Raw genomic sequence first — 26710 nt, 5'->3', positions numbered from 1 at the left:
CTCTTTTCACCCCAACAATCTTGTACTTGAATTAATTTCTCAATAATCTTTTATTAAAGATGCAAAATGCCTAACCAGGCACTAACATCTGTGGTTTATAATTCTCTTCAACCATCTTGTTCTTGGGGTGCAACCTCTTGTATTCCATCGCTTGGCTTAAGAAGAAGGGCAAATCCTAGTACTGAAACATGGCAAAACAACAGAGAAGCTACAGAAAAATAAACTTCGATCTTCAGCAATTTAAAAGTCAACCGGGAACCCAGACGATCATGGTTTTAAAATCGGAATCAGATCGCGGAATCGGGCAATTCGTATTGGAATTGGCTGTGAACCGATCTGACACGGCCATTGACCCCCAAAACCATAGAAAATACCCTGTTTTTAACTTTTTGTTTATCAGACCGATTCTAGGGTTTATGAAGGCCGATTACCCCGATTCATTACCGATTCTCAGTTTCGAAACCATGCAAACAGAAAACGTAAGGAAGACTTCATGAACTCACCCAGAAGACACAGGTTTATTAACAGAATATATACGGTAAAGAAGACCCTATTTTCAATGAATCAAACAGAATGACAATGGATTATAATAAAATGAAACATTGATACCTGAACGGTATGATTTCTGAGTAGAGGGTGATCAAAGCTGGTTGCTTCTTGATATCCACACAATCATAAATGTCTCCATACGAGGTGGAAATTTGTGCTTTCAGGTAGGAAAAGAGAGTGTTTTGCTAATAAACTCATGATCGGCGTCACCAACTCAAGTTTTCACTGCCGATTCTGGAACAGATTGTGTTTGTTTGAGGGTGGGATCCATTGGACCACGAAGACATGGTCTAATCACATCAGAAAACAATCCGGTTCACGCCACGGATCATTATGATTTGAATGAGCCATCAAAATCATCCTTTATCAGGGAAAAAAAAGTTATCATATAATCTTCTTAGATGATAAAATAAATGTCAAATCTAAGAAAAATTATCCTCACTAGCTTGGAATTGGAAGAAGAACATCATAGCACATAATGTGTTAAATTCTTTTTTTAAACAAATTTTGCATTGATTTAAACTAAAACATCAAATTCCTTCAGCTAGAGAGTGGATAGAGGCCATATTGTCAGTCTGGATACTAACTTGGCATCCTTGCTATCAAGGAAATTAATTAATTAACATTAGCAATAATTGGATTAATTTTCTTATTTCTACTCCACTGTGCATTGGTTAGGACATTGATTATACTGTTGCAATCAGATTTCAATATGATCTTGTCAATGCCTTTGCCTAAAGTATGTAACATATCTAATCTGATTGCAAGTGTTTCCCCCATCTATGCCGATTTAAATTTTGTAGGTTCAAATATTGCAAATATCACCTCTCCATTAGAATAGCAAAGCACAAAGCGCAAACCCATATTGTTCCAATTTTTAGCAAATGATGCATCATGATTAAGTTTATACCACCCAGTAGGTGGTTTCATCCATTGTTGACTTTCAATATGTCTATGATGTGGTTGCTGTCGAGTTGCTGGTCTACTGGATTCCCAGAATTCACTACAAGAAAAAATCTTTATGGATTTTATTACAAGCTTGTTGGCACGCTTGAGTTGTAACTCAAGACCAACTTTGGCAACACTTTCACCATACACCAAAGAGGCCATTAGGAGAATACAAAGAGTTCTCATCTTTTGATTGTTTAGGCAAACCATTGATAGTAACAAGCCAAAACTTAACAATCCAATCTCCATGGATGATAGATAGTTGCATAAATAACATGTAAATGAGTCTTATGCATTAAATGACATTTATCATACCATTCCCAAAATAAAACGAAATAAATGTACCGATTGTCTTTACTCACAAATAGACATTTACTCCTCCAAAGCTCAAAATATGTGGATTCCTTTAATTTTTAATTTTTTGCTATATATATATATATATATATATATATATATATATATATATATATATATATATATATATATTGCTTGGAAAAAGAACGAGAAAATAAGCGATTTTGGTGTCAACACAATGATCCTTTGTGTGTCTATGGTCTTTTAGTTAGCTACGCCTTTTGGGCGGTAGTATCATTGGTGGGGGGTGGAGCTATTCTTAGACTTGGGACCATGACCCTTTCTTTCGCCCTATTTTTTGAAATTTGCCTAAAGATTGAGATTCTTTTGGTCTTTTTTTCTATATGAAATATCAACATTGTTTTTTTCTTTGTCTCTATCTTTTAAATTTTTTCTAAAGAGACTTCTCCTATCCTCTTTTCATGTGTGAAATACTAGTACTCAAAATTCTTTTCACGTGATTTCATTATTCGTTCCCAATGTTAAATTTGACTCTACCTCTGATGATTGGCTAATTTCTTGTACTCTCATAGCATATATTGCTATATAGTACCATGCTCCATATATACAACCCTTAAAATATATATACCCCTCAAAACTGCGATATTAAGGATGAGTTTATTTAATGCATTTAATGGAATATTACAACCCAATTTTATATCTGCATCGTTTCTTTGGCATTTAAACTTTTTAAGCCTTTTCATTTAGTAGGGAAGTAGGGCTTATTTTACCCTTTCCCAAAGAAGTTTATCATTAAGAACATCAATATGTACTCATAAGCTTTCATTTCATGGAGAAAAAGGTAATATACTACTTGAATGAACACAGCCAGGAGTCATGGGGCGAATAGTTTTCCTTAATTTTCCCTAGTTATGTATATGTATCTTAGAATCTAGAACACAAACAATTAAGGACTATTCTAAATATAACAAATCCTGCATTTGATAGTTTAAATCTACAACAACAAGGTTACATGATTTTATTGGAAACCCAAAAAGGAAGAATCCATTTTGTGAACTTTGAAGTGGAAGAGAAGGTGGTGGCGATGACAAGTGCCATGGGGGGCCACAGTGGTTGTGGTGGTTCTCGATCTCCATCAGTTCCATTTGAAGTCATAAATCTGAAAGAACTTCACTTCACCCAACTAAAAGTGATGAACGGATGGAGATGACAAAGGTGATGATGACGGATTCGGACTTTCCTTTCCAGCTGACATCAACCTCCAACTTCTTGCTTCGCTTTTTCTCTCCCTGCTCCCTATTCTCTATTTAACTAGAAAGCCAAGTTCCTTTCCCTTCCTTCGCCTTCTCCACCTCAGTTGTCTCTTTCTTTTCCTTTACCTGCCCATGTTCCATGTCAAGACACAAACAATTAATTTCCTTTCTCGTCTTCTTCTCCAAGCATCTTTACTGTTCAGGAAACCAAGAATGCGATGTCTCTTCATGACGAAGAAGATATTATTTCAAGCTGAATCCTTCTTGGATTCCTAGGTTTTCAGGAGAACTAGCTGATTGACTGGGTTCCAGCCTCGTCTACCCATTCTATTCAGATCAGCTTCACAGAGACCCAAATCAATTAAATCAATTAAATCAACATTGCATATTCACTTTGGAGATTCGGTAACAAAGAAAAGGGTGAGCTAGCTAGGTTCTTCCCTAACAAGGAAGAGAGATGAAGTGCAGCGTAGCTTTCAGTTAGATTCCTTTTGTAAGGTTTTGCTGGAGATTTTAATTGCTTTTTTCAAAGATAATAAATAGTACATCAGCTTGTACGTATATTGTTCTCTGGTCTAATAGTGCATGGTGGGGTACTTGACACACTGTCCAATGCAACATTCATCAAAGTCATAGGTTCTGTCTTTGTACGTACTACTAAAAATTAATTTTAGTCACTTAAAAATTAAAATTTACTTAGTTATTATCAACCCTACTTGTACCATCTAATTAATAGTATATATTAATTCATGTGGTTTGAGATGATCATTTCGCACAGAGTGTATCTAGCACTGTGATTAAGGTATTTGGATTTCCTTCCTTCATAAATTTTGCTTCAGGAGTGCCTTGTATAGCAAAGATCGATGTCAACAATGGAGTACTGTTAGTGCTTGAATAAGTTTATGTAGCAGTCAAAGAGAAGAGAGGAAATGAGTTCACGCACTTATATAATATCAGATTTGAAAGGTTGAGACAAATCACCAATAAAGATAGTGAGAGTTTCTTTTATCTTCGATGGTAGTGGAGTACGGAGAAAGCACTGCCGCGTTAAGCTAAGAGAGCCCACACACTGAGGAAATAGCTGAGCCCTGAAAAAGGTCTTTGTGTAAGCTTGTAGATGCCTGAGATTCAGAAACCCTTCATCATCTCAAACCAGAACCACCTGCAAAAGTGGTAAAGCCTTCACATGCAGCAACTCTACTCTGCTTGTTTGCTTTCTCGTCATAATATCACCTCGACCCCAGGGAAGAGAGAAGGGGTTAATAACATCGCCAAACTTATTTATAAGAACAGAATTTCAAATCTGGAGAACTCTTCTGGATTTGGAGTTCCTCTCCAGCTCATGGAAAGTTGATGATCAAGGGTTATTAAAGATCAACCCAGCTAAAATTTAGAAACTGATGAGAAAATTTGAGACTTCTCCGTCCTTCTCCGGCCTTTCTTTTCAAGTATCTGAATACTAATCCATCTCATACAGGGAAAAATTACTAAATGTTTGGTAGATATTTCATTCTCTTCTATCTTTACGAGTAAGAGATTGGTATTTAGAAAACTGTATGAAGATATTATGTAAAGAAACTACATATAACATTATGAATTTTTTTATTAAAGAGAAAAAAAAAAAGACAAGTGACTGGCAAAATGGTAAACATAAAAATCCTAACATTTCTCATAAGAAGAAACTTGATATACTAAGGGTTGCAAACGAAGAAGGGAAAGTTCATGCTTTGATGTCCAACACAGGAATTTTCAGAGTAATATTTTTATATATAAAAAAATAATCCTTTTACACAAGCTAATCTAATAGAATATTCTCCTTGATGTAGTAAAAAAGGTAATATTTTCAACTATCAAGGTTAAATTGTGACCTTGCAATACTTGTTCATTTTAATATTATTTTCTCCCATTTATAAAGAATATTGGGGATGGAAACCTACAAAATTTTCATTTGTTTTTTTTTTTTTTTTTTTTTCAATACGATTTTTGTCTTTCCATGTGATGAAACATTTAATACTTTGCTTTGCTTGTATATTCAAACGAAATATTACATTTTACCCATATGCTAGTATTTGTTGTCGGTCCTAGGTGTAGATAGAAGAGAAGAATTGATGCATCAGGTCTGCAAAAAAAGTCAATCAAACTCGTTTTATATCGATTCAATAACCTTATATCTTTAATTAAAAAAAAAAAAAAAAACAAAAGAACTAATAAACACTATGATTACATTCCGATTTTTTTGTAAGAGCTACAATATTCTCATCTTTTCATTATCTTTAAACAAAAATAGAGTTTAATTGCCTTGTTCTCCTTTTTGTTTATACAATATTTATCTTTGTATTTCTCATTCAAAAATGAGGACTTCTTTTCTCTATGTTTCCACATAAGTAAATGGTATTGCTCATTCTCTAGTTAGAAATGCCTTGTCCCTTGATGGCTGGATAATTTGATCAGTTTTCGCTCTTTGGCTCCTTAAGCTTTGTAATCAGGCTGTCTTGGCTTTTGCCTTTCAATGAAGACTGATTTGTCCAAAAAAAGAAAAAATTAGTAATAATAATAACATAGGTTGATTTTTAAGCTTAGAAGAAAAATTGATGTTGAAGGAGGGGGCAGGGAAAAAGTTGATGTTGATAGCATTAGGTTGATGACTAGAAAAAGGAAAGGTAAGGTTTAAGAAAAAGATCATCTTTCATGCTTCCTAGTATGACATTGTGTGGATGCATGTCTGCATGTCTTCATATGAATGATTTTGTGTGCAATGTGTTTGTATGTGTCTATGCATATGCTGGTACATATGAAAACCTCTAATTTATTACTATTATATATTAAAATAAATCATGTGAAGCCTCAAAAAGTAAAAATATATGGAAAAGTAAGATATAAATTATCAATTTACTTAGATGATCTTTTATATCATGGTAAGATTTACAAGTATGTATAAGAAGAAGGAGAAAATGCATTGTTTGCATGGTGGATAAGTCTAAATTTTCCTAACTTTTAAGTCACTTTTAATATGCAACTTGCTGTTCTCATGAAAATAGAATTAATGTAGACAACAAAAAATTAAGTGAAAGTGATCCTCAAAACCAGGATTTATAAATTCAATTGAAAACGTAATGAGAAGAGAAAAGGAAAATTTCATAGTCTGAGAATACTACTAGCTAGTAGCTAGTCATATTTTCAATAAGAAAAGTACATTTGCATTGACAAATAGGAGGAAACACAAATTTTGAGTAGAGCTTTCTGGTAGATCCGTAGACAAAGTGTTAATTTTTAGTCTTCTAGGTTATCCTTAGTTTTTGGACTTCTGATTGAATGCTTTATTGATGAAATGCAGAGGGTGAAGCTTCTGTTGTTTGTATTTTTGTACTTTCTAGTATCCTACATTCCTACCTAAACAATCTCATGTATATTGAGGGCTGTGTACCAAATGAATTCTGACTCACCATGGCTAAGAAAACTTGGAGAAATTTTTTTTTACTAACTTCACGGTTTTCAAATCAAAGTACATGGCAAAAGAGAGAGGTAGCTAATATTTGCAATAGTTATAAGCAAATTGGTTTTAGAAGATGAAGTGATTTGCATCTGTCAAACTCTTCTTTGTACCCCACTTTTGCAGGCTTCTGCCTTATTCTCCTGAAGCTTCAGTCCTCAATCACTTCCAGTTTTTTGTGATTCTCCAAAATTCCAGTTGAGATTCACCAGCTTCCTCTGTGTTATTTGGGCCTTAAGAAACTCATTATGACCCTTAAGCTGATTATTACAGGGAAAAGGAAAAAGAAAAAATCAAAACAAGCCAAACCCTCCTGTGAGGAGCTCCTCTCTCTCTCTCTCTCTCTGATTGAACACATAGACACACAGACGTCTTGACTCTCTAGAGCTGAAAATTTTGACTGTGTCAGTGTACTTGATGTAGGGATTTTGTTTGGCTCCATGATTGTTGTTGTAGTTGTTAGGGGTGAATAACCACATTATCACTTTTAGAATGTTATTGATTATTGCAGTGGTTTGAAGGCTATGGTGTAACTTAATTTGCTAATTATATCCTTAATTCTCAAATATATAATATTCATTAATTAATCAACTAATCCGTCAAACTAAAACCAAAACTCATCAACTTCTATGAGAAAAACAACTATGTCTGAGTGTCTGGGAAGAAAACCATTCCAGGGATTGCAAAGTCTCTCTCTTTGCTTATAACGGAGATGTTACAAATGATTAATGGTAAACTTGTTTATAGAAAGACTTGGTTACCTGGAATAAACGTTTTGCTGGTAATCGAGCTTTTGATACCTCTGGAATCCTGACAGTCAGTTTTAAGTAACCTAAAAACTTCATGGCACATCTTCTGCTAACACTGCAAAATTCATTTATCTTACATCTCTGCGCTATTCTCTCTGGTTTGCTTCTTTTCTTGGCCTTGCAGCTTTCTAAAAAAAGGGTAAAACTAAAATTTTTTCCCTAAGAGGAAGGAATGAGATGTAGGAACATGGAACTCAGATGGGCTGGCTAGCTGAGCCAGTCATCTTTTACTTCTTGTCTTTAATCCGTATGTCTCAGTTTTCCAGAAGGCTTTCTGTATAGTTAGTGCAAATGTGCAATAATATTAATAACGCTAAAACTCTCAAACTCTGAAGTGCTTATAAACCCTGATTTTCAGTCCTTCCTGCCATTATAGAAATCCAATTTACAGAGAGAAGGGAGAGGAGGCACGCACACAGTCTTACACAGATAGAGAGAGACAGCAAGGTGACATGTGTACCGATCTGCTAACTTGCTACTTTCTCATTCATAAACAAACAACACACAGAGATGACAGAAGTCACAGAACCACCTTTTGTTCGTCCTTTTCTGCTTTTTTTCACTCTCAACATTACTTGCTCTCCCTCTCTCTCTCTCTTAACCCTCCCCAACAAATACTACAGAACACTCACCATCTAACCCAAAACCTTTCCCTTTCAACAGTCAACTCGATTTCCTCTTTCTTGCTGATATATATATATATTATCTTTCATGAGTTCCTGTTCCTTCTCCTTCTCCTTCTTCTCGATTGTTGTTTTTATTTGTCTTCTTTGTCAGCTTCTTGTTCTCATCTCCTGCGTCATCTCTTCTTCAATATTCTACCTTCAGCCCACAACCACAACCCAGAACTTCTTTATCTACCCACCCACTCAACACCCATCATCATCACTACCCATCTCTCTCTGATAGCTTTGAGTCCTTACTCCAAGGAAAAAAACTCACTCCTTCAACCCAAGCAAATGAACCAACACAAACAAGCTGGTGTAGAAGGGGAAAGTGATCGGACAACAACCTCGTTTTCTGCTGCCTTGGCTTTCTCACAGTAAGGCGGTGAGCTCTTCTTCCTTTCTTTCTCTCTCTCTTAACTTTCAACAAAAACCTCACTTTGTTGTGGTGTTTGCTTAATTTAATATAGAATCGTGTGGTTTTCCCAACAAGATTTCTTGTGATTATACCTACAACATCTTATCTTCCCAAAATTTTCTCTGTTAATTAAAGCTCACCCGTTAATACCAAGAATCAAGACCAGATTTCCCATCAACACGTCTTCTTAGGTTTAACTTCCTGGGGATAAAAATGGAAATAATCAGAATTAAAATATTTCCAAAAATCCTCAACAAACAAACATGGGGATGGCGGGCAAGAAACGAATTCCATATTAAAGAAATAAATTAACAAACCTCAAAGGCTCAAACAACTACTTGAAATAATTCTTAATTGATTTTAATATTCACTAATTTTTATTTTTTAAGTTTCCTTGTTATTTTAGTTTAAAATAAAATTCTGGAATCATGTCGTTATCGACTTGACAAGGATTCTGGGAGACCGGCCCCAGACCCCATGGTTGCGCCCCTATGTCGCTATCCTTGCCCCCATGTATGTCTCTTCTATCATACTTTATGATGGATGATGATGAATGCTTTGTATGACGATGATACACATGACATGTACGACACATCGGAATTTATATTAAAAAAGTGAAAAAGTAGGGAAAGGAGATTAGATAAAATCTACGGTCGTCGCTCTCATCATATCACCCGCCATAAATTATATTAATTTAGTAGTTTCCTTACCCTTTAGTATGTCCCCCACTTCTCTCTCTTGCACGGAACCAAGCGAGCGGGAAAAATGGGAAACCCCGCCCAAACCCCACCGGAGCTTCTCCTTCTTATCTCGCTGGATTCAAATTTGTGGATTTGATTTCGAATCTTAGATGAAGAGTGCTACATCTACTGGATCGACGAGTTTTGCTTTCTTCTTTCTTTTTCTTGCTTGAAGAGTTGGTTTTCATTTATCTGATCTCTTTCTCTGGAGCAGGAGATTCCATGGCTGTTGCTATCCAAGGCTTCTCGATCAGGTAGTAGGACCTAAGAGTCGTTAATTTTAGTTTCTGATTTTGAAGATTTTTGCAGGTTTATGGTATTTTAACGAATGATTTGTTGTTGGTTCAGAAGGTACGCTTCGAAGATGAGGAGTGTGAATGTGGAGAAGTCTTGGCCGTTCCATATAGACAATAAGGAGAAGATGAAGAAAGAGGAACTCGCGGCGAAACTTCCGTCGATGAAATGCCCTAAATATCGGTGGTGGAAGGATGAGATGGAGGCCATGAGGTCTAAATCATCTAATTCTTCTGCTAACAAGTTTGACGATGATGATGACGACAAAAACGGTGACAAGATTCTAGAAGCAACGGAGGATGATGAGAAAGAGAAGTCGATCGCTGGAGACAAAAACGGATGTGTTTCGGGAAAGCTTCCGGTTTTGGTGACTGGAGACGAGGAGAAGTTGGTGATGAGTTGTCCGGTTTGTCGGAGTTTCACGGCTACTACTGTGAATGCGGTGAACGCGCATATAGATGACTGTTTGGCCGAGACGACGTCTAAGGTGGACCAGCGGAAACTGGAAATGAGAAAGTCTACAGAAACAACGGCGGTGACGACGAAGGTAAAGTCGAAGACGAGGAAGAGAAGATCTATTATGGAGATCTTCGCTGCTTCTCCACAGATCGAAGCTGCGAAGATCGATAATGAAACTCCACCGGTGGTGGTTCCTGAAGAGAAAGTTAATTTGAAAGTATTGAAGAAAACATTATTTGATGTTGTTGGAAAGGAGCAGCAGACGGAGAAGAAGAAGAAGAGAGAAAAGAACAAGAATTGTTTGAGAGATGATGCCACCAGGACGACGTTGAAGCTGAAGAACATGAGGAAGAAGAAGAAAAAGAAGATGAAGATAATTGACGGTGGATTTGTCACTACATCATCAAGGACGACAAGCAGGGTTACTCCTTCGGAAGTGATGAAGAAGGTGAGTGATTATTTATTTTTTATTTATTTTTGGAAAATATCGTCAATTTTTTTTTTTGAAATCGCTGATTTGCTTCGTTTTTACGGAACTTGATGTGGCACTTTTGATATTCGTTTGTTTTGTTTTCTCTCTCTCTCCTCTACTTCTTTCCGCTTTCTACTAAAAAAGCTGTTTATACTGTTTGCAATTTTTGGAAGATGAAAGCGATGCGATGTCTTTGTACTAGCTTAATTTTTGTAAATCACATAACTCTCTTCATTTGAAAAAAAAAGTTAAAAGAACCAGGTAGATAGGTGATGGGGTTCCATTCCGTGAATATCGAGCACTCGGTGGAATGGTGCCTGCTGCACCAGCTGTCTGGTACGGACTAGAGGTTGGGTTGATGGGAGGAAGCTGTCCTTGGTTTAAGCCAAAAGCCAAAGAAAATAGAAAAGATAATTGAGCAAAATGAAAAAACCGTTAGCCTTCACAAGAATAATTTTGTAGAATAACCTGAATTTCATCGAGTGGCTAGTTTTGCTCCTATCACATTCGGTGTTCACCACATGCAATATTGGCGAAATAAGCTGGGTAGTTTCTCTTGGAGAGTTCTTTTGTTCCTGATTCTTGAACTTTCCTGTATCAAATCAGCTTGACGGGTGGACAAAAGATGAAGGAAGTGAAATTTATAAAAGAAACAAACATAGGACGAGAGGAATTTGATTCTGATAATCTTTTTGTTTATGCCCGCATTTGGAGTTTACGATCTAATTTGCAGCGGAACTGAAAAGTAGATGGATGGTCTTTGAATATTTTTCGTGTGTTCCATCAAGAGGAATAAATTCTAATGATCTCGGAATAAAGCTTCCCCACTGGCGGATGCTGGCAGTTGAGTTTTGTTGTTTGCACTAGTAACGCATGGATAATGACATTGCATGAAATATCGAAGCATGTCTTCTGCTTTATAAGAAATACTGAAACATGTCTTCGATCGACAAATGTTCTGGGTATTTGCCAAGCATTTTGTCGATCGCATCACCTTATTTAGACAAAATCATGACCCGATTCAATTATAACTTTTTCCTATTAGCTTATCCGCCTTTGCTGCTTTGGTTTGGTCAGTGTTGCGACAAAAAATGGTCATGCGATTAAGGCAGCTAGCATGTTTATAATTTTACTTATAAACGTTTGACCTTGTAGGAATACTGGTCAACCGTTATTCTAGTATTTCAGTATTTGACTAGTTCTTGTAATCTTGTCGGCCTAAGAACATCTTCTGTAGTCGATAGTTCTTTTGCTCTAAGAACACAGTACACACAGTCAGAGTAAGAAGCTGGGACTTAAGATCTCTCTTTTCTCTCTCTCTCTCTCTCTCTCTCTCTCTCTCTGGCTTGTTCTTCCCTTTTAATTTTTGAATAGTAAGTCTGTTGGCATGATATAAGCATAGAAAGGATAAAATGCATGATTGGCCACAGTAAACTTTTTGGTTTTGGTGGGGGGAAGGGGGCATATAAGCTACTGTACTATCGTTCATTTTGCCCAGTTTTATTTCTAACTCTTGAGCTTAAATTCTTTATTTTCAAGAAAGCCAGTATTCTGTTTTCGTTTGACGTTGATTAGCTTGAGTTTCCAAGGTTGGGTAAACAACAGGTGTAATGATACTACCACCCCTAACTAGAATGGTTCGGTTTATACTGGATATATATTTACAACGGAACATGTATTTCATGCTTGTCTTGCTGTTTCAAATTTATATATGGTAATTTTAGGGACTGTTTTGTGCTAAAAATGGTCTTGTCCTTTTTTCCTTTTAACTGTTTCTTTAAGTTAGATCTATGTAAACTGTTTTATTTAGTGCTGGTGATCTCAAGATCATGTTAACTGGAGATGCCAGCATGCAAATAACAGTCACCAAATCTTATAAGAAGTGAGAAATAGAGCAAAGATCTGAGATAGTTCTATAATCACTGCCTTCTTTTACTCAGCTGAGCCATGATTCTTTTAGAAGTGTAGTTATTTTGTCCAGTAAGTTTATTTGGTTTTTTTTTGGGTGAGATAACAAGCAAAGCAAAAGCCTTGAATTTTCTTTAAAGCTGTAGCAGTGAAATCTTTGAACCGGCATATAATGGTGAACTGTATTAAATTCTTTTCATGGTGTACCAACATATTATGGACAGATAAAAAAAATTTAACAGCCTATGGTGAACTGAATAGAATTTCTTTCTGATAACTTTGAGATGGCTGAACCTGAGACTAGTGGAGTTAAATGGTCCGGAATCTTTTCATGTATAAGATTTCATCCTTATATAACTAAATCCATTTAAATACTTTCAGTGCCTACATTTTTTTCAACCTTTCAATAACTCTTAGGTATAACAGTAATTATTTTTTCAAATTTAACTTTAAAATTAGATTTTGAGATTATTTTCCCTATTTCCAGGTCACTTAGTATTGCTTATCGTTGAAGTTAAGAGGTTTTCAAATTGTGTTAAACTGGCTTCTTCCTATCTGCTATGTAACTTCATCAAGAATCAATATATTATTTTCCTTTAAATGTTTGATTCTCAATTTTGTATTTTTTAGAACATATTTCTATATTTTTGGTAAACAAAAATATAATAATCCTTGTCATAGGAAAAATATGATTGCCAGCATGTTGACTTAATTTAGTGTTGCACATAAGTATAACTAAAATTATAAAAGTTAAATTTGTCCACTAGATATGGTCTGTGATCATGGTTAAATAAGTTGCAAACTGGAAAAGGAAAATTTTAATGATCAATATGGCAAGCAATAAGACTCCCAAACTGCCCATGCAATGATTGATGTAGCATGAAGGCATTCCACATGATTGTTAAGGAAGCTTGTATTTTCCTAGCCGCATTACTATTTCAGGCTACAAGGTAATCATCGAAGATGTTGGTGAGTTGCATTCTGACAGGGAGGTCCGGGAGCTTCTTGCTGTGTTGGGAGTTCTTGTCCAACATTTCTTTTATTCTTGGACTCTTTTTTTCATTAAATGTATCTGTAGTTGTTGATTAAAGTTAAAAAGTACAAATGAGAAGGCAGTCTCCTAAAACTCGGTGCTTGTGTCTTTATTGATCTGATACTGTAGCAAAGAGAAAAAAAATAATAAAAACATGAAAGACAAAGACACAGTGGAGTGTTTATAGAAAAGATTAGGGGACAGTATGTGTTCCGTTTGGTATGACAGAACAACATTTGAGCTGATTGGTGCCGTGTGAGTTAGTGATGAACATCTGACTTTCAAATTTGTTTAGTCCCATATTACTTGGTTGATCTATCTGACTACAAATATAGTGACCTAGAATCAAGAAAAAGTTAACGTATATTGAGTTTTTTTTTTTTTTTTTGGGGGGGGGGGTGGATAATTATGGAATTTCTTTTGCTGATATGAAAAAAAGAAAAGGAACCATTATGTTTTAAAATTATTACTTCAAGAAAATAAATGGTGTTAGAAAGTTTCTAACTCCTAGTATTTTTTTTTTTTTTGGGAAAGGTAGCTTGTTACTATGGGGTGGGAACTAAATTACTTAAGGAATTCCTAACTGCTAGTAGTTTAACTCCTTGAATTTCACCCCCAAAAAGGTATTCCTTCAATTAGCTATCATTGCCTATTTGCTGCAGGAGAAAAGTTCAAATGAAAATGTTCTATTTGAGATTACTTTTATTGATTGACATAAATTAATGGGCCCATCATTTATTTTCCACTTTCAATTCAAAATTAGTGAAAAACAGTTTTACTGAGACAAATCTCAAGGGAATCAGAAGCTTTGAGTGCCTTACAATTGCTTATTTTTTAAACTCCAGCAATGCTGCTGATGATTTTTCTTACAAGGGATTCTTTCTCCCTTAGCCCTCTCTCTGATGCAAGCCTACAAAGCATGGGACATTAGGGCCTTGGTGATGACTCCATATGCTTACATTTGATATGGTTTTGCCAAAAAAATTACTGAAAGGCCATGTATTTTGGCGACTGCCAAGTCAATTGGTAAATATTGGCATCGACAATCAGGTTTTCTTTGTGAGAAATCATGAACCTCCTTTTCTTAGAACTTCAGTTTGGTCGCTGCTGATTGTCATTCACCCATCTAGAAATAGAATGTAACTCTTTTATTTTCCAGAAAAAGAGTGTCTGATTTTTAGATAGACTAGAGATATTCAATTGTGACATATTAAAGTGGAACTCATGTTTTTCCTCACTTTTGTTCATATAAACTACTTACAACCATTTGTCTTGTAGAACAGCATAAGGTAGACTAAAGAGGTATCTGATTGTTGATTGAGTCAAGGCTTCCCATGTCTTGGCCAAGCTGGTTGAAGAATGGAGAACCTAGAAACAATTTGTTTTGCTTTTGGATACTCCTTTTGCTATTGTTGAAGATGAATAGGACAATTTACTCTTTCAGTAGTAACTGCTTCAAATGTTTACTCTCTAAGAATTTAAAATATATAATAGTGAGGTTGCTCACTAAGGTGCATTACCATATGGAGCTATGAAAATGCTATTGTCGACCCTTTTTCATGATGTCCTTCCATGGTTATTCCAACCTGGAACTCTAGCAGGTGGTAACACATCTGAGGATGGTGATGTATAATTTTTTGTGTTTGTTGGTAGCATCATTTTTTTTCTTCCCCCCTTTTCATGTCTATTGTCTTACCATGTAGCTTCAGTAGCTTATGATGCTCCAGTGTTTCTGTGAAACTTAACATTGCTGACAATTTCAATGAGTTGTACTAATGTGGCATCATACATTTTCTTAAACAGGATAAAATTCATAAATCCAAAGTTGTGTCTCCAGTTGATTTTTGTGGACATGAGAAGGTTTCTTTACATGATAAGAGGTCTAGAAACGAGACCCCATATGCTACTGTTCTCCATAAGAAACCATCTAGGATGAAAAGTTTAGCTGCACAAGAAAAACTCAAGGTTGTGCAAACTTCTAAGTTACCCGCAAAGCAACCACTTCAGGATCCATTTCCTGGTCATAGCACTCTGAAGAGTTGTGCTGAAATTACTTTGGTACAAAATAACTTCTCCATAAGCAGTTCTCTAGGTGATAAAATGAACTGTTGCCCTGTTGAACAATCAGACAGTCATGTCAGGTTTTCAGGACCAACAAAGATGCAGTATTCTTCGGCCGAGTGTCCTCAGCTGCATAGCCTTTCTCGGGAATCTTCAGATATCATGGCTGCTCTACCCATGAAGGACTCCATGGAAACAGATACAGACTTGCCTTCTGCTGTAGCGGCTTTAGATGGAGCTGGTGGTAATGTTTCTTCCAGAGCTTCCAGTCAATCATCTCGCGAAAATACTAGCTTGGGTCGTGGTCATAGTAATGATTCCGTGATGGTGATTCCAAGTCCACGTAATAAGGGCTGCCAAGATAAAGAAGAATATTGCAGAGACAGATTTGTTGACCTAAATCAGGTTTCAAATGATCAGTTGCATATGTATCATCAAGTCAACTCAGATGAATCTCTTTCTTCTGCCAGCATTCCAAAAGTTGAATCTACTCTGACAGAGAGTCTCAAACCCAATTCAGAATCTCAAGCTGATGAGAGTGTTCAAAGCGTAACCCAATCTGGCAGAAACCTTGCTGAGCTTGCTGTAACGACCTCACTGGAAAATGCTAATGCATCTTTACAGCTTTCATTTTCTTGTTCAGAAACGAGTGCAGAAACAAGTGAGAGATGTCAATTTCTATCACAAGTATCCAAAGAGACTCCTAGTGGTTGTGATTTGCTCTACCAGTCATTGCATCATATATCTTCTCAAGAACTAATGACAAACATATGTTCATCAGTTGAGTGGAAGAAGCAAAGAGAATCTGTACTCAGTGACAAATATGTTATGGACAATTCTATTGGACTCCCTCTTAATTCACAAGGTGAGTTTATCCCTTGGCATTCAAGTGGCAAAGAGGGGTTTAACATAAAGCCAAGTGCAACAAAGGGTTCTGCCAGCAGCTTCCAACTGCTTAATTTTGTGCGGCCAAATAGTCCTGCTAACTACCAGGGAATGAAAGATAAGAACTATGTTGAGGCAGAACTTCTAAATGACAAATTTAAGGTTCTTCCCATGCAGAACCACCAACAAGAGAGCTCTCAATTATCTTTATCATCTAAACTACTTACTGGTGAAATACGAAATATTGGACAACCAGAAGTCAACTGGCAAGATTTTGTGCAGAGGAACAGTCACTCCGTCTGTCAGTTGGTTTCAGACGTACAAGTCACAGACTTCTCTTTCCAAAGGTGTAGACAGAATCACCAGACACAGAACCTAACTGAAAGGGAAAAGATTCAACATGAGAGGAATTTGGGCAGCATGTTTCCGAGTGCTAATCGACAAACAATGCGGTTGATGGGCAAAGATGTTACCGTTGGCATAAATAACAAGGATGTCCAAGGTTCAGAAAATGGCTGGAGAGCTGCTGGAACCATTACAGAGAATCGTTTTAACCCCACTGTCTTTGACAATCCTTCATTGAAGAGGCAATTTCAGCAGGAAAGGATTTTGCACCATTCAGGAAAACCAAAAGAAACCATTATTCCTTCATTGAAAACTCAAAGCAGTCCATCCGTTGGTAGTACTTTTCCAATGAAATCTGCAGATCCTGCATTTTCTCACCAATATCTCAACTGGCAGATGTGTTCAAGACAACAGAACAGTCTCCCATTGATCAGGGAAAATGCCAGTGCCAAGCTAAATACTTTGGTGCATCCTCTACCTTTCCATGCATTACTAAATAAGAACTCCAATTTTCAGCAAGCCACCACTTTTGGGACTGGGTCTTTAAAAAGGAGTTCTGAGGTACCAAGTGCAGAATCTACTTCTTTCAATGCTGCTTCTCAGCATATGCTTTTGAATTCTGCCCAAGTCAATTGTAACAAGAGACTACCTAATGGAATGAACTCTGCTTTCCATTTTCCTATAGTAAATCAGGAATGTCAAGCAAATGTTCAACAGATGTGGCCAGATAGCTCTTCTGAGAAGCTGCCACAATGGCTTCTGAATGCAAAACAGCTCAAAGAAGCAAACCTCACTTCTCCTCAGTTATATTCTGGTGCAATTGCTGATCACCCATGCACCATTTCGGGAACTAATTTTTCAGCCATGCCTGTGTATAACACATCAGTGGTATCTTATCCCCACGATGCCATCTCCTTTCAATCTCGCAAGGAGAGTCTAACTGGTCCTAACCTCCTTTTCCACCCTGAACTCATCGGAGCTCATCGAAGATGCATACCTACTTCTGCCATCAATGCAAGCCATAGAAATAAGGTGGAAGACAAGGATGGGGAACAATCAAAACACTTCAATCTTATAGTTCCTGAGAGTGTCAAGTTATCCAAAAAGAGGCCTGCAGATGAAGCAGGTAATTCACCAAATGTGATGAAGAAACCTAAGTTGAAAATTCAAGGGGATCCAAGTTCTATGAGGGAATTCAATAAAAGAATAAATGTTGGTGGTTATGCACATTGTATTGGAGCTGTATCTGATTTGGATGAATTCCGGGATAATACTATGGATTTGGGACGTTCACTGTCAGAGATTCAACACAGTGGATTCAGAAGCTCATCTGATAACAGTTGCTATGCAAATTGTGACACAGGAGTAACTGACTTTGATGCATTCAGGGATAAAGTTAGGGGCCTAGGACATTCACTGCCGGAGATTCAAAAAGCTGGATTCAGAGATACATCGTGTCTTAAATGTCTTAAACAGGATGGTGTCATCAGAGCAGGTCCCATTAAACTTAGTGCAGGTACAAAGCACATTCTAAAGCCAAGTCATAACATGGATCATGATCAACCTAGGCCAACTCATTCAACTGTTCCTTTTGAAGCAGTTACTAATTCTGATAAGATTTCAGAATTTCAAAAGTCAGCTGCAATATATAGATTCTGAGAGTAAGTTCAGATTATTCATGTGGTTTATACTGTTGGTTCAGAATTAAATTCGTGATTCATAATTTCTTCTTCTTCATCGTCTTCTTTTTTGTAAGGTATCCAGTCAAAGACTTGAAGGGAACCAGTGCTCTAGCATGCATGTGATGGCTAATGGGGGATGACTTTCTCAAGTCCAGCTTTTTGAGTAATCAGAAAGCTCCAATCATGTGATTGATAATATCTATCTAAGCTTCAAAAAATATGTCTCATTGAGTTATGCTTTAGAGTCAGTTGCGTTGTCAGGTAATCAGTTAATGGTATAAGAATTGTGATATTATAGAAACAATAATTTATGTCCCAAGACTATTGATGTTTTGTTGACAATGTGAAAATATTTTGTATTTTATTCTTACCTGAAGTTACGTAGTAGAGTGAGATAATATTCTTGTGAATGTCAAGGAATGAACAAGTGCCTTCTGATTTAGTTTTGGTAAAACTAACAAAGTGAAGATCCTTAATGCTCTGCTTTGACATATTTTAGACTACTGTTATACTTTGGGGACTCGTTTCACGTTACTGTATAGAGCATAGAGCATGCATTCTATTTCGGCCAAAAATATAGGTCTAATTCTATTTTTTATCAATTGGTTTTTGTACAAGTGATTGTGTTTCCATAGTAAATTTGTTAAAGAGAAAACATGTCTAAAACTACATTATAATATTGAGATGCGGAAAAACGTCTCCTGTATGGGAAAGAAAACACTGTTCTCCTGTTGAAATTGAGATTTACCGATCTCTATCAATTCTGAGATGGGTATATTTTTCTATTTTATTTTGCAACACCAAAAGATATTTTATTAATTAACCTTCATAAAGTCGTTACGTGGCTATCATTTCCTGCTATTTTTTTCTATCTTTAATGCAGTCTTCTTCCTTTTCTTCGATTTTTGCTTCTGTACCATATCCTACTTCAACTCCACCTACAGTAGCTTCTATCACCTTAATAGAAATGGTTTTTCCTTCATTCTCTTCTTTAGCTCCTTCATAACCTTCTCAAATGATGACTCATTCTCTCATAGGTAAGATTCGTAAGACCACCTAAACAATTTTTCACTTTATAATTTACATTACACCGAATGGTTAATTTCATACTCGTTGATTTCCTATTTGAACGAAATATGAAAATAATTACTTATACGAAACATACACATTCAAACCTGAACCGCTGGTTTATCTTTATTATTATTAATATTTATTTTCTGGGTCATTCTATTTGTAGTTTATACAATGTAAAAGTAATACCCATGTTGTACATTTCCCTTTTTTAACCATTCATATTTTCATATATGTTTTTGCTTACTATACGCTCAACAGAAACTCGTTTCTTAAATGTAACTTGACTTGGATTGCATTGCATTGCATTTTGAACTGTGTACGTTACTTTTCTATATGTTTATATCTGCGAGATAAAGCATCTTGCAGATGGCTATAAACGTACCCTACTTCTCAAACAATAAAGACCCTAGAAATTTAATGCTTAAGTGAATCATGAAAGCTAAGCAAACATTGTTCTCTTTGAATCCTCCCAATTGCGAATTTATAGCTATTATTTGCAAGGACAATATTTTAACTTGGCTAACCGTTATATCTAAATTTAATCCAATCAAACTTCAACTCATCAGAGGAAAAAGAAGAAAAAAAAATCAAACAGAAAGTAAAATTAAAACTAAAAAGAATAAAAACCCATGTATGTTTATGTCCCAGGCAGTCCCCACTTGAAATATGATCAAAGGACAAACGTTTTTTAAATGCATTAGGTCATAGACTTTTTAAAGGAATTGAGATACCATTATAATGCTTCATGGAAAAGAGGAAAGAAAAGAATCCAAAGTAGTTTTCACTCAACAGTAAAGATGGGTCTTTGGCTCAAAGTGGCATGTAATTGGATGATATCAGAATGTTCCCAGATAGTGGGAATCCCACCAAGAGGATAAAAAGTTGCAATACAAATACTATGGTTGGTTTCTAAGGGCTCTTAAAGAATTATTCCTTCTGATTAAACCATCTAGTCTCCATCAAAATTAATCAAGGAGAGAAGAAAGTAACATCTCATCTGAGAGGCCTAAGATTTGAAAAAGACACTGATTGTATGTTGATCCGCTGATTATGTAAGCATGATGAAGAACAATAGTAAAGTTATTAGTCTCTTTCATCTTTTCTCCTCGAGTTCGACCGCCATTTATGTAAAAAGCTTTTAACTTTTTAAATTGATATATATATAGATACAGAGAGAAGTTCTAGTCCTGATCATGGATCTTGATTTTTATGGATTATGGGACTTTACTTTTTCCTGGTAATTCCATAAAGAAGAAGAGAAAAATTTTCATAGGTCATTGCTGATGAAAATTTACTTCGATGGATATATCTTTTGTTAAACCTAGAGGCTAGGGCAAAAGGAAATACAACACAAAGCTGAGAATCGGCAACAAGATCAAACCAAGTCCTAAGGAGAGAAGTTAGCAACTGCTAATATTTACTCTGTTGATAATGGGATGGGTCACGATTGATCATGAACCTTGTTTACTGATTGATGAAGAAAGGATAATGTCAACCTTCCATGAACAGTTCAGAAAAGCTTAAATTGAAGTTAACTTATTTGCTAGTGGCTAGCACATGCATGCATTCACCTAATTAGATCTTTGTGACTCTTAGAAGTCAAAAAAAGCAGCGCAGCAGATAACAAAGCCAGTGTTTGCATGACTTGTAACTCTTTATGAACCCATGATGCCAAAGGGATGGAATTTAATATTCATGAAGAATCTACGGTGGTTCAGTTTTCGATTGAAATGTCAAAGTAAAATGTTACAACATTTGTATAGAAATATTTGCACTAGAAATCAGATGAAGATGTCTCTTTTGACAAGAACATTATTGTTGATTATATGTACTTCTGCCTTTAAAAAAGAGTAAGATATCACAGCCCATATACATATTGTGCAGAAGCCCTCCATCTGAGGAGATGTTTTAAGGTCTCTGTGTGATTAAGACTCAATATGGGAAAGAATTGGTCTCTCTAGCGTCTCTTTGCTTCCTTTTCAGCCTGCAAATATGACAAAACAAGATAAGAATTATTTAGTGTTTCCAAGCCTCCATGGATATTTGAGAAAGATATATAGGGTCTTGTTATTCAGAGTCTGTAGATCTCATACCGCTTTGATAACCCGGTCGAAGGCCTCCGGTCCATTTTTCGCAATGTATCGCTCGACAGACTTTCGGGCATCGAGGCTCATCATCTGCATAACTCTGCGGTGTTCCTCAGGATAATTCTCACTCACAATAAATCCCCCAATATTTACATACTTCCTCACATATTTCTCGTAAATATAAGCTGCTCCATTGAAGATTGGTAGTACCAACCACAAGCAACATACAAGTTTGATATATGGCCAAAGTGGAAACCTTTAAACAGTAAAACATGATGATCAGTAAGCTAATTATTACATGCAGAAAGAAAAAAAACCAGTTTCATTGTATATTTATCAGTAAATTAATGAACATCATCAATTGATTACCAAGCTAAAACTTTATAGCAAGAGAGCTCAAATAGTGTGATAAAAGAGTAGAGAATCCAGTATGTTAGCCACTGCTGGTCATCCAGAGTTGAAGGGCTCTCAATCGCTCTCAGTGAAGAATATCTGTTCATGGTTTGTCCATTCATCAATTTACAGAAACAAGGAGAAAAGGAACGGAGAAGAAGAAATAGAAGAAATAATTTCATTTAATTATGGAATATGCATGGCAGCTTACAATGGATACACCAACATTACTCCAGGTCTGTATCAAAAACCAGAAAACAATCACTGCGTTAAGACCTGAAACTCATGAACATAATCAAGTACATATCAGATTTTCACCTACCCGACCAATGAATCGAAATTCCTCGCAACAGTTCCAAAGAAACCCATTATGCTCTTCTCTTTTTGGCTTTTACGAATTGATTTCTGATGATACGACGAGAAGCAGGAGATGCTCTAGGGTTTAAAAGAGAATGGAAAGGGTCAACTGGTACGTTAAGCATTTCTTTGCGCAAGCAAGAAGGAAATATATAAGGAGACTTATAGAAAGAGAAAGAAAAAGGAAAAGTACTAGAAAGACGACGTGCATGGGATGATGGTGGGGAAAGAGTGAAGAACCCACCAAACGTTACGTATGGGCTCTACTTTGTATCTGGCTTGCCACCCAGAAGCCTTAACATAGAGGTTGATTGCACAAGTAATCAAAGAATATCTCCTCTTTCACTATGTTGTGCAGAGATAGAAAATAAAATATAGGGCCCAAACCAATGTTTTACCTGGATTCATCTTTAGGGTTTTAACTTTTAAGCACATATAGTTTTGTTTTTTTATCATTATGAATAAAAAAACCAATCTATTAAGTAATTTGACAAGGCTTTTCGTTTCAAGTATTGGAGATTTAAGGTGGTTTCATACTTTCATGAACAAAAGGAATGGCTAGGTTTCCTCCAATGCCAATCTAGCTAGTTTATAGCCAGCTAGCTAGTTTCCGTGAATCTACCTGAAGACCTAAACAATCTGTCATCTGGGTTGTAAAGAAAATAAATACGGTATCAGCCCAAGAAATCTGAGGTACATTGGCTTCAGATATTCTTTTCCTGTGAAGACCTGATCAGCAAGCTAGAGTAGTACTTGCCATTTTCAAGGCTTGAATGTGAAGTTCTAATTTCATCACTTTTCTTATTGAACAGTGTATACTAAATTTTGACACAAAGAATCAGAATGTACCAGGGTCTGCTAGTTTGGTCTTTTCCAGAGGAGAGTGACCCACGCTCACCTTCTGATCCCTTTTATTGATCCATCAGATATTTCATATCTTCGAAGTTGTCCTACTGCAGGATTCTATAAGTACCAAGTTAGATAGAGAATACCAAAAATTGTTCTGGGCGTCCTCGAATTCTATCCTTTCATCATTAATTTTTCTTGCTCCTACCCACACCTTCACAGCCCAGTACTTGTCGTTTCCAGAACAATGCCTCAAAGAGGAATTACGAGTCTTTTTTTTTTTTTCTTTCTTTCTTTCTTCGTTTTTCTAGCCTTCCATCTCAGATTTGATGATTCTACCCAAAAAAATTCACAGATTTGATGAGAGAGAGAGAGAAAGGCACACATTTTCTAGTCTTAATGCTTCCATATATTCAACAGAAAATGTATGATGCGTACGTATGTTTGTGAAAGAGAGAGGCCATTGTTTCTGAGCATCAATCTTCCACGTTACAACAACAAAAATGATGAAATATCCATGAACCTTAATTCTGTTGCATTTTCTTATTAATTGTAAACAGCCCTTCTCTTATTCAATACAAGGAAAAGAACTTGGTGGGATTCATTTTGCACGCAAAGCATGAAAATCAGTGTAATTAGGTTTTTTGCAGGGGACACTATCATTCCAACTAACATAGAATGGGAATGAAACTGCTGGCCATGGTTCACTTTTGCAGTTTCACCACTTACACCATAAAAGAATTCCTCCTTAGTTCCTCCAAAAACTTTTGGGTTTTTCACTACTTTTTCCTCACATGAAATGATACCTTAACGGACCCCATTTCTAAAAGAAACATTTCTCTTTTTTGTAGAATTTCTAAAAGAAACATTGGATCATAATTACGTGAGAGATGGAACAAAATAATATGCCTTCCCCATCTTCAGAGAAAGCTAACTCTAATAAATAGGAAGAGTAAAGTCCCCTTTCTTGGCAGAAGCCTCTGGTTTCACCTAATCAATTTCCTCTCTCTCTCTCATGTGTGGGTTCTGGTTTGATCTATTTGGCATCTCACTCTAAGAGAATAAGTGGACCACAGAAGGATTAAAAGGAAACAAAGTGAAGCATGTCAATATGTCACTGTCTGCATTTCTCCATGCAAGTATATTTCCCAGCCTAACACAGAAAGTCTCTTGTGGGATCCGATTAGTTTTTTTACAGTCTCCTGTGGTAAAGTGAAGGGACCTTCTTCTTCCATTTTTTTTCAGTTCTTCATCAAAATTGGGTTTTGATTAAAAGCTAAAAATAAATGAAGGTGGGGGTTGTTGGTGTCTCCATTGAATTGTCATATTCACCATTTAACACTACTTGTACAATTTCTAAATCTTTCTCATCATCTGATTTCATCTCACAGCTACAGCTAGCTTTCCTTCATTGTTATTTTATTCTCTAGAAACACCCAGACAAGCCCCATGTCATTATTTTTCACGTGTTCCATTAAGAAGAGATCCATTAATTTTCACATGACCCAGCTCCCAAATCATAAGAACAAGGTTATCATTATTTTCTCAGAATACTTGACTGGTTATTGTGTCCTTGAGGCTTCAGGCTTCAGGGTTAGCCTTGTCAAACTAAAAGCATCTCTGGTTCTGAGCGGTTAAGGATATTTTTGACAGCCTCTGCAGTACTGGTGCAGCATGATAGCGGTCGTAATCTTACATCCCCCTGGAAGGCTCGATTCTCTAGGAGTGCATGAGTGGTACTAATAACTGTAGTGGAGCGAGTGAGAGTTTGGGAAATTTCTTTTTAACTGTTAAACCTTTTTGATCTAACACAAATTGTTTACAGAAACCGACGAGATGGTTTTGCCATTTCAGGAAGTAAGAGGGCAAATCAGTCAGTTTACTGTATATCTAAGTGTACTCGGGAGAAGCGAAAACATCTTTTTGTTTGGGGGCTTTTCTCTAAATTGCTTCACGAGGGGTCGCTGTCGTCTTTGTCGATAGTGATAAATGACCTCATGCATGCATGTGCTACTTGGTATGTATGAATGCATATTGATGATGATCAATGATAATGTATGATGTATCATGGATAAGGCATGTGGACGCGAGTCATGAAAAAAGGTAGAGGGAGACAGGTATGATGTACTCGGAACTTGGGAGGGACACCCCCATGGTTCCAGGCTTCCAGCGCTGCACTCCACTCACGTGAATTCTCCCGCTTCTTAAAGTGTGAAATGGTGAAGGTTTGTTTAGCTCATGTAATCCTTTGCGTTCGGGCAGGGCATGCGTATTCGTAATACTAACACATGAACACATAATAGTACCACAGGTAGACGCACACCTGCCCTGATCTATGTACTTGTTTAAATGACCTGAGTGGGGTTTTAGTTGGTTTCTTTCAATTCATGCACCGGGTGAGTAGGAGAGTTTGGATTCAAGTCATCAACTGGTGAGACGATGATGATCTTTCTACCTTTTGTTTTTATCCTTCAAAATTTGTTTAATAATAGAGAGTCAAATGCTGAAATTTCACACTAGAAAGAGGATCAAATGATGAAAAAAATTATTAACAAAAAATATACCTAAGGACTTGTTTGGTTACATGAGTATGGAGATTTCAAATTTATGGAGTCATAGTTCATAAAATTAATGGTTTGGTTAAACTTGAATTTGTGGAATGAAATATGTGAATTCATCTTGAAAAACTATTTGGTTGACGTCACTTTTGTAAATACGCAAATGTTTAGCATTTTTATAGTACTGGACTTCACCCCATACCCATTACTCTATGGATTCACATTTTTAGTATAATAAGATGAAATTCTAGATTTTATGAATCCAATGATTTTCACAACCAAACGGGTATAAATCTCGCATTCATGAATTCAAAGATTTAAAATTTTTAGATTCATGTAACCACCAAACAAGTCCTAAAGGACTCCTATTAAGAAATTTTATAGAAACTGGGGGCAATGGACCCGGCCTTAGGGGAGTTCCACCCTTGCAGGAAGGTCTATTTGTATAATCAAAATAAATAAATCTTCAAGATGGAATATATCATGTGGGACTCATCTTAGATAAATTTTATATAGATCCCAAACATATTTATGTGTATTTACGTATGGGAAGTTCAACATATTTATAAGTATAAATAAAAGAAATGTATGTGAAGATTCTCCATACTTTCAAAATTTTAGTTAAATTCGTATAATTACCCATCAACAACCAGAGAAATAAATTTTCTTTTTCTTTTTTGAATAGCATTATCTAGTCATGTAACACTTAAATCAATGTGGAAGCTGATAGAACCCTCCTGGCTCTAAAATAGGAAAAAAAAGATAGGAGTTTGCCAACATCAAACAAAGCCATTTTTATCTAATCAAGAACAAGTTGGCTCCAATATCCTAACTTAGCCTCGAATTGGGTAGAGATTGAGTTAAGCGACCAAGGGTAGAGTTTGATTGGTGTTTAGAGAACATGATGCAAGTGATTTGGTCATGATTTAGCAACCATCTTTTATCTTTCTTTCTTTTTCAGTTGTGGTCTTGATACGGGAAGGTTTTGTACCCGACCAACATTAGACCCGAGTGGGGCTAAATCTGATACCCAGTCGGGACCTTCACCGACTAACTTAGGAAGAGCGTT

General features: G+C 36.3%; 2 protein-coding genes across 3 annotated transcripts; one reads left to right on the top strand and one right to left on the bottom strand.

Moving 5' to 3' along the window:
* The first annotated feature begins 9176 nt into the window (after positions 1–9176).
* LOC149026137 (uncharacterized) lies at positions 9177–18750 on the top strand. 2 transcript variants are annotated; one of them, XM_089146393.1, is made up of 4 exons: positions 9177–9441; positions 9536–10388; positions 15157–18305; positions 18409–18750. In XM_089146393.1, exons 1-3 carry the CDS (start codon positions 9410–9412, stop codon positions 18301–18303), a joined length of 4032 nt encoding a protein of 1343 aa, XP_089002519.1. In that variant the 5' UTR covers positions 9177–9409; the 3' UTR covers positions 18304–18305; positions 18409–18750. The 2 variants fall into 2 exon arrangements, with proteins under 2 accessions (XP_089002519.1, XP_089002518.1); XM_089146392.1 differs by having other exon boundaries at positions 18401–18750.
* A 2326-nt stretch (positions 18751–21076) lies between these two features.
* HVA22F (HVA22-like protein F) lies at positions 21077–22312 on the bottom strand. The gene is made up of 5 exons (XM_089143252.1): positions 22203–22312; positions 22092–22118; positions 21857–21979; positions 21494–21743; positions 21077–21384 (listed from the first exon to the last, which is right to left on the bottom strand). The coding sequence occupies exons 1-5, from the start codon at positions 22247–22249 to the stop codon at positions 21358–21360; spliced, it is 474 nt and encodes a 157-aa protein (XP_088999378.1). The 5' UTR covers positions 22250–22312; the 3' UTR covers positions 21077–21357.
* Between the last annotated feature and the right edge of the window lie 4398 nt (positions 22313–26710).

Source organism: Hakea prostrata, chromosome 2, assembly GCF_041222555.1.
Source record: "Hakea prostrata isolate BN-2017 chromosome 2, UWA_Hpros_2, whole genome shotgun sequence".
NCBI lineage: Eukaryota > Viridiplantae > Streptophyta > Magnoliopsida > Proteales > Proteaceae > Hakea > Hakea prostrata.
Note: the sequence above shows the minus strand (reverse complement) of the source record. Positions and strands in the feature narration are given on the sequence as shown.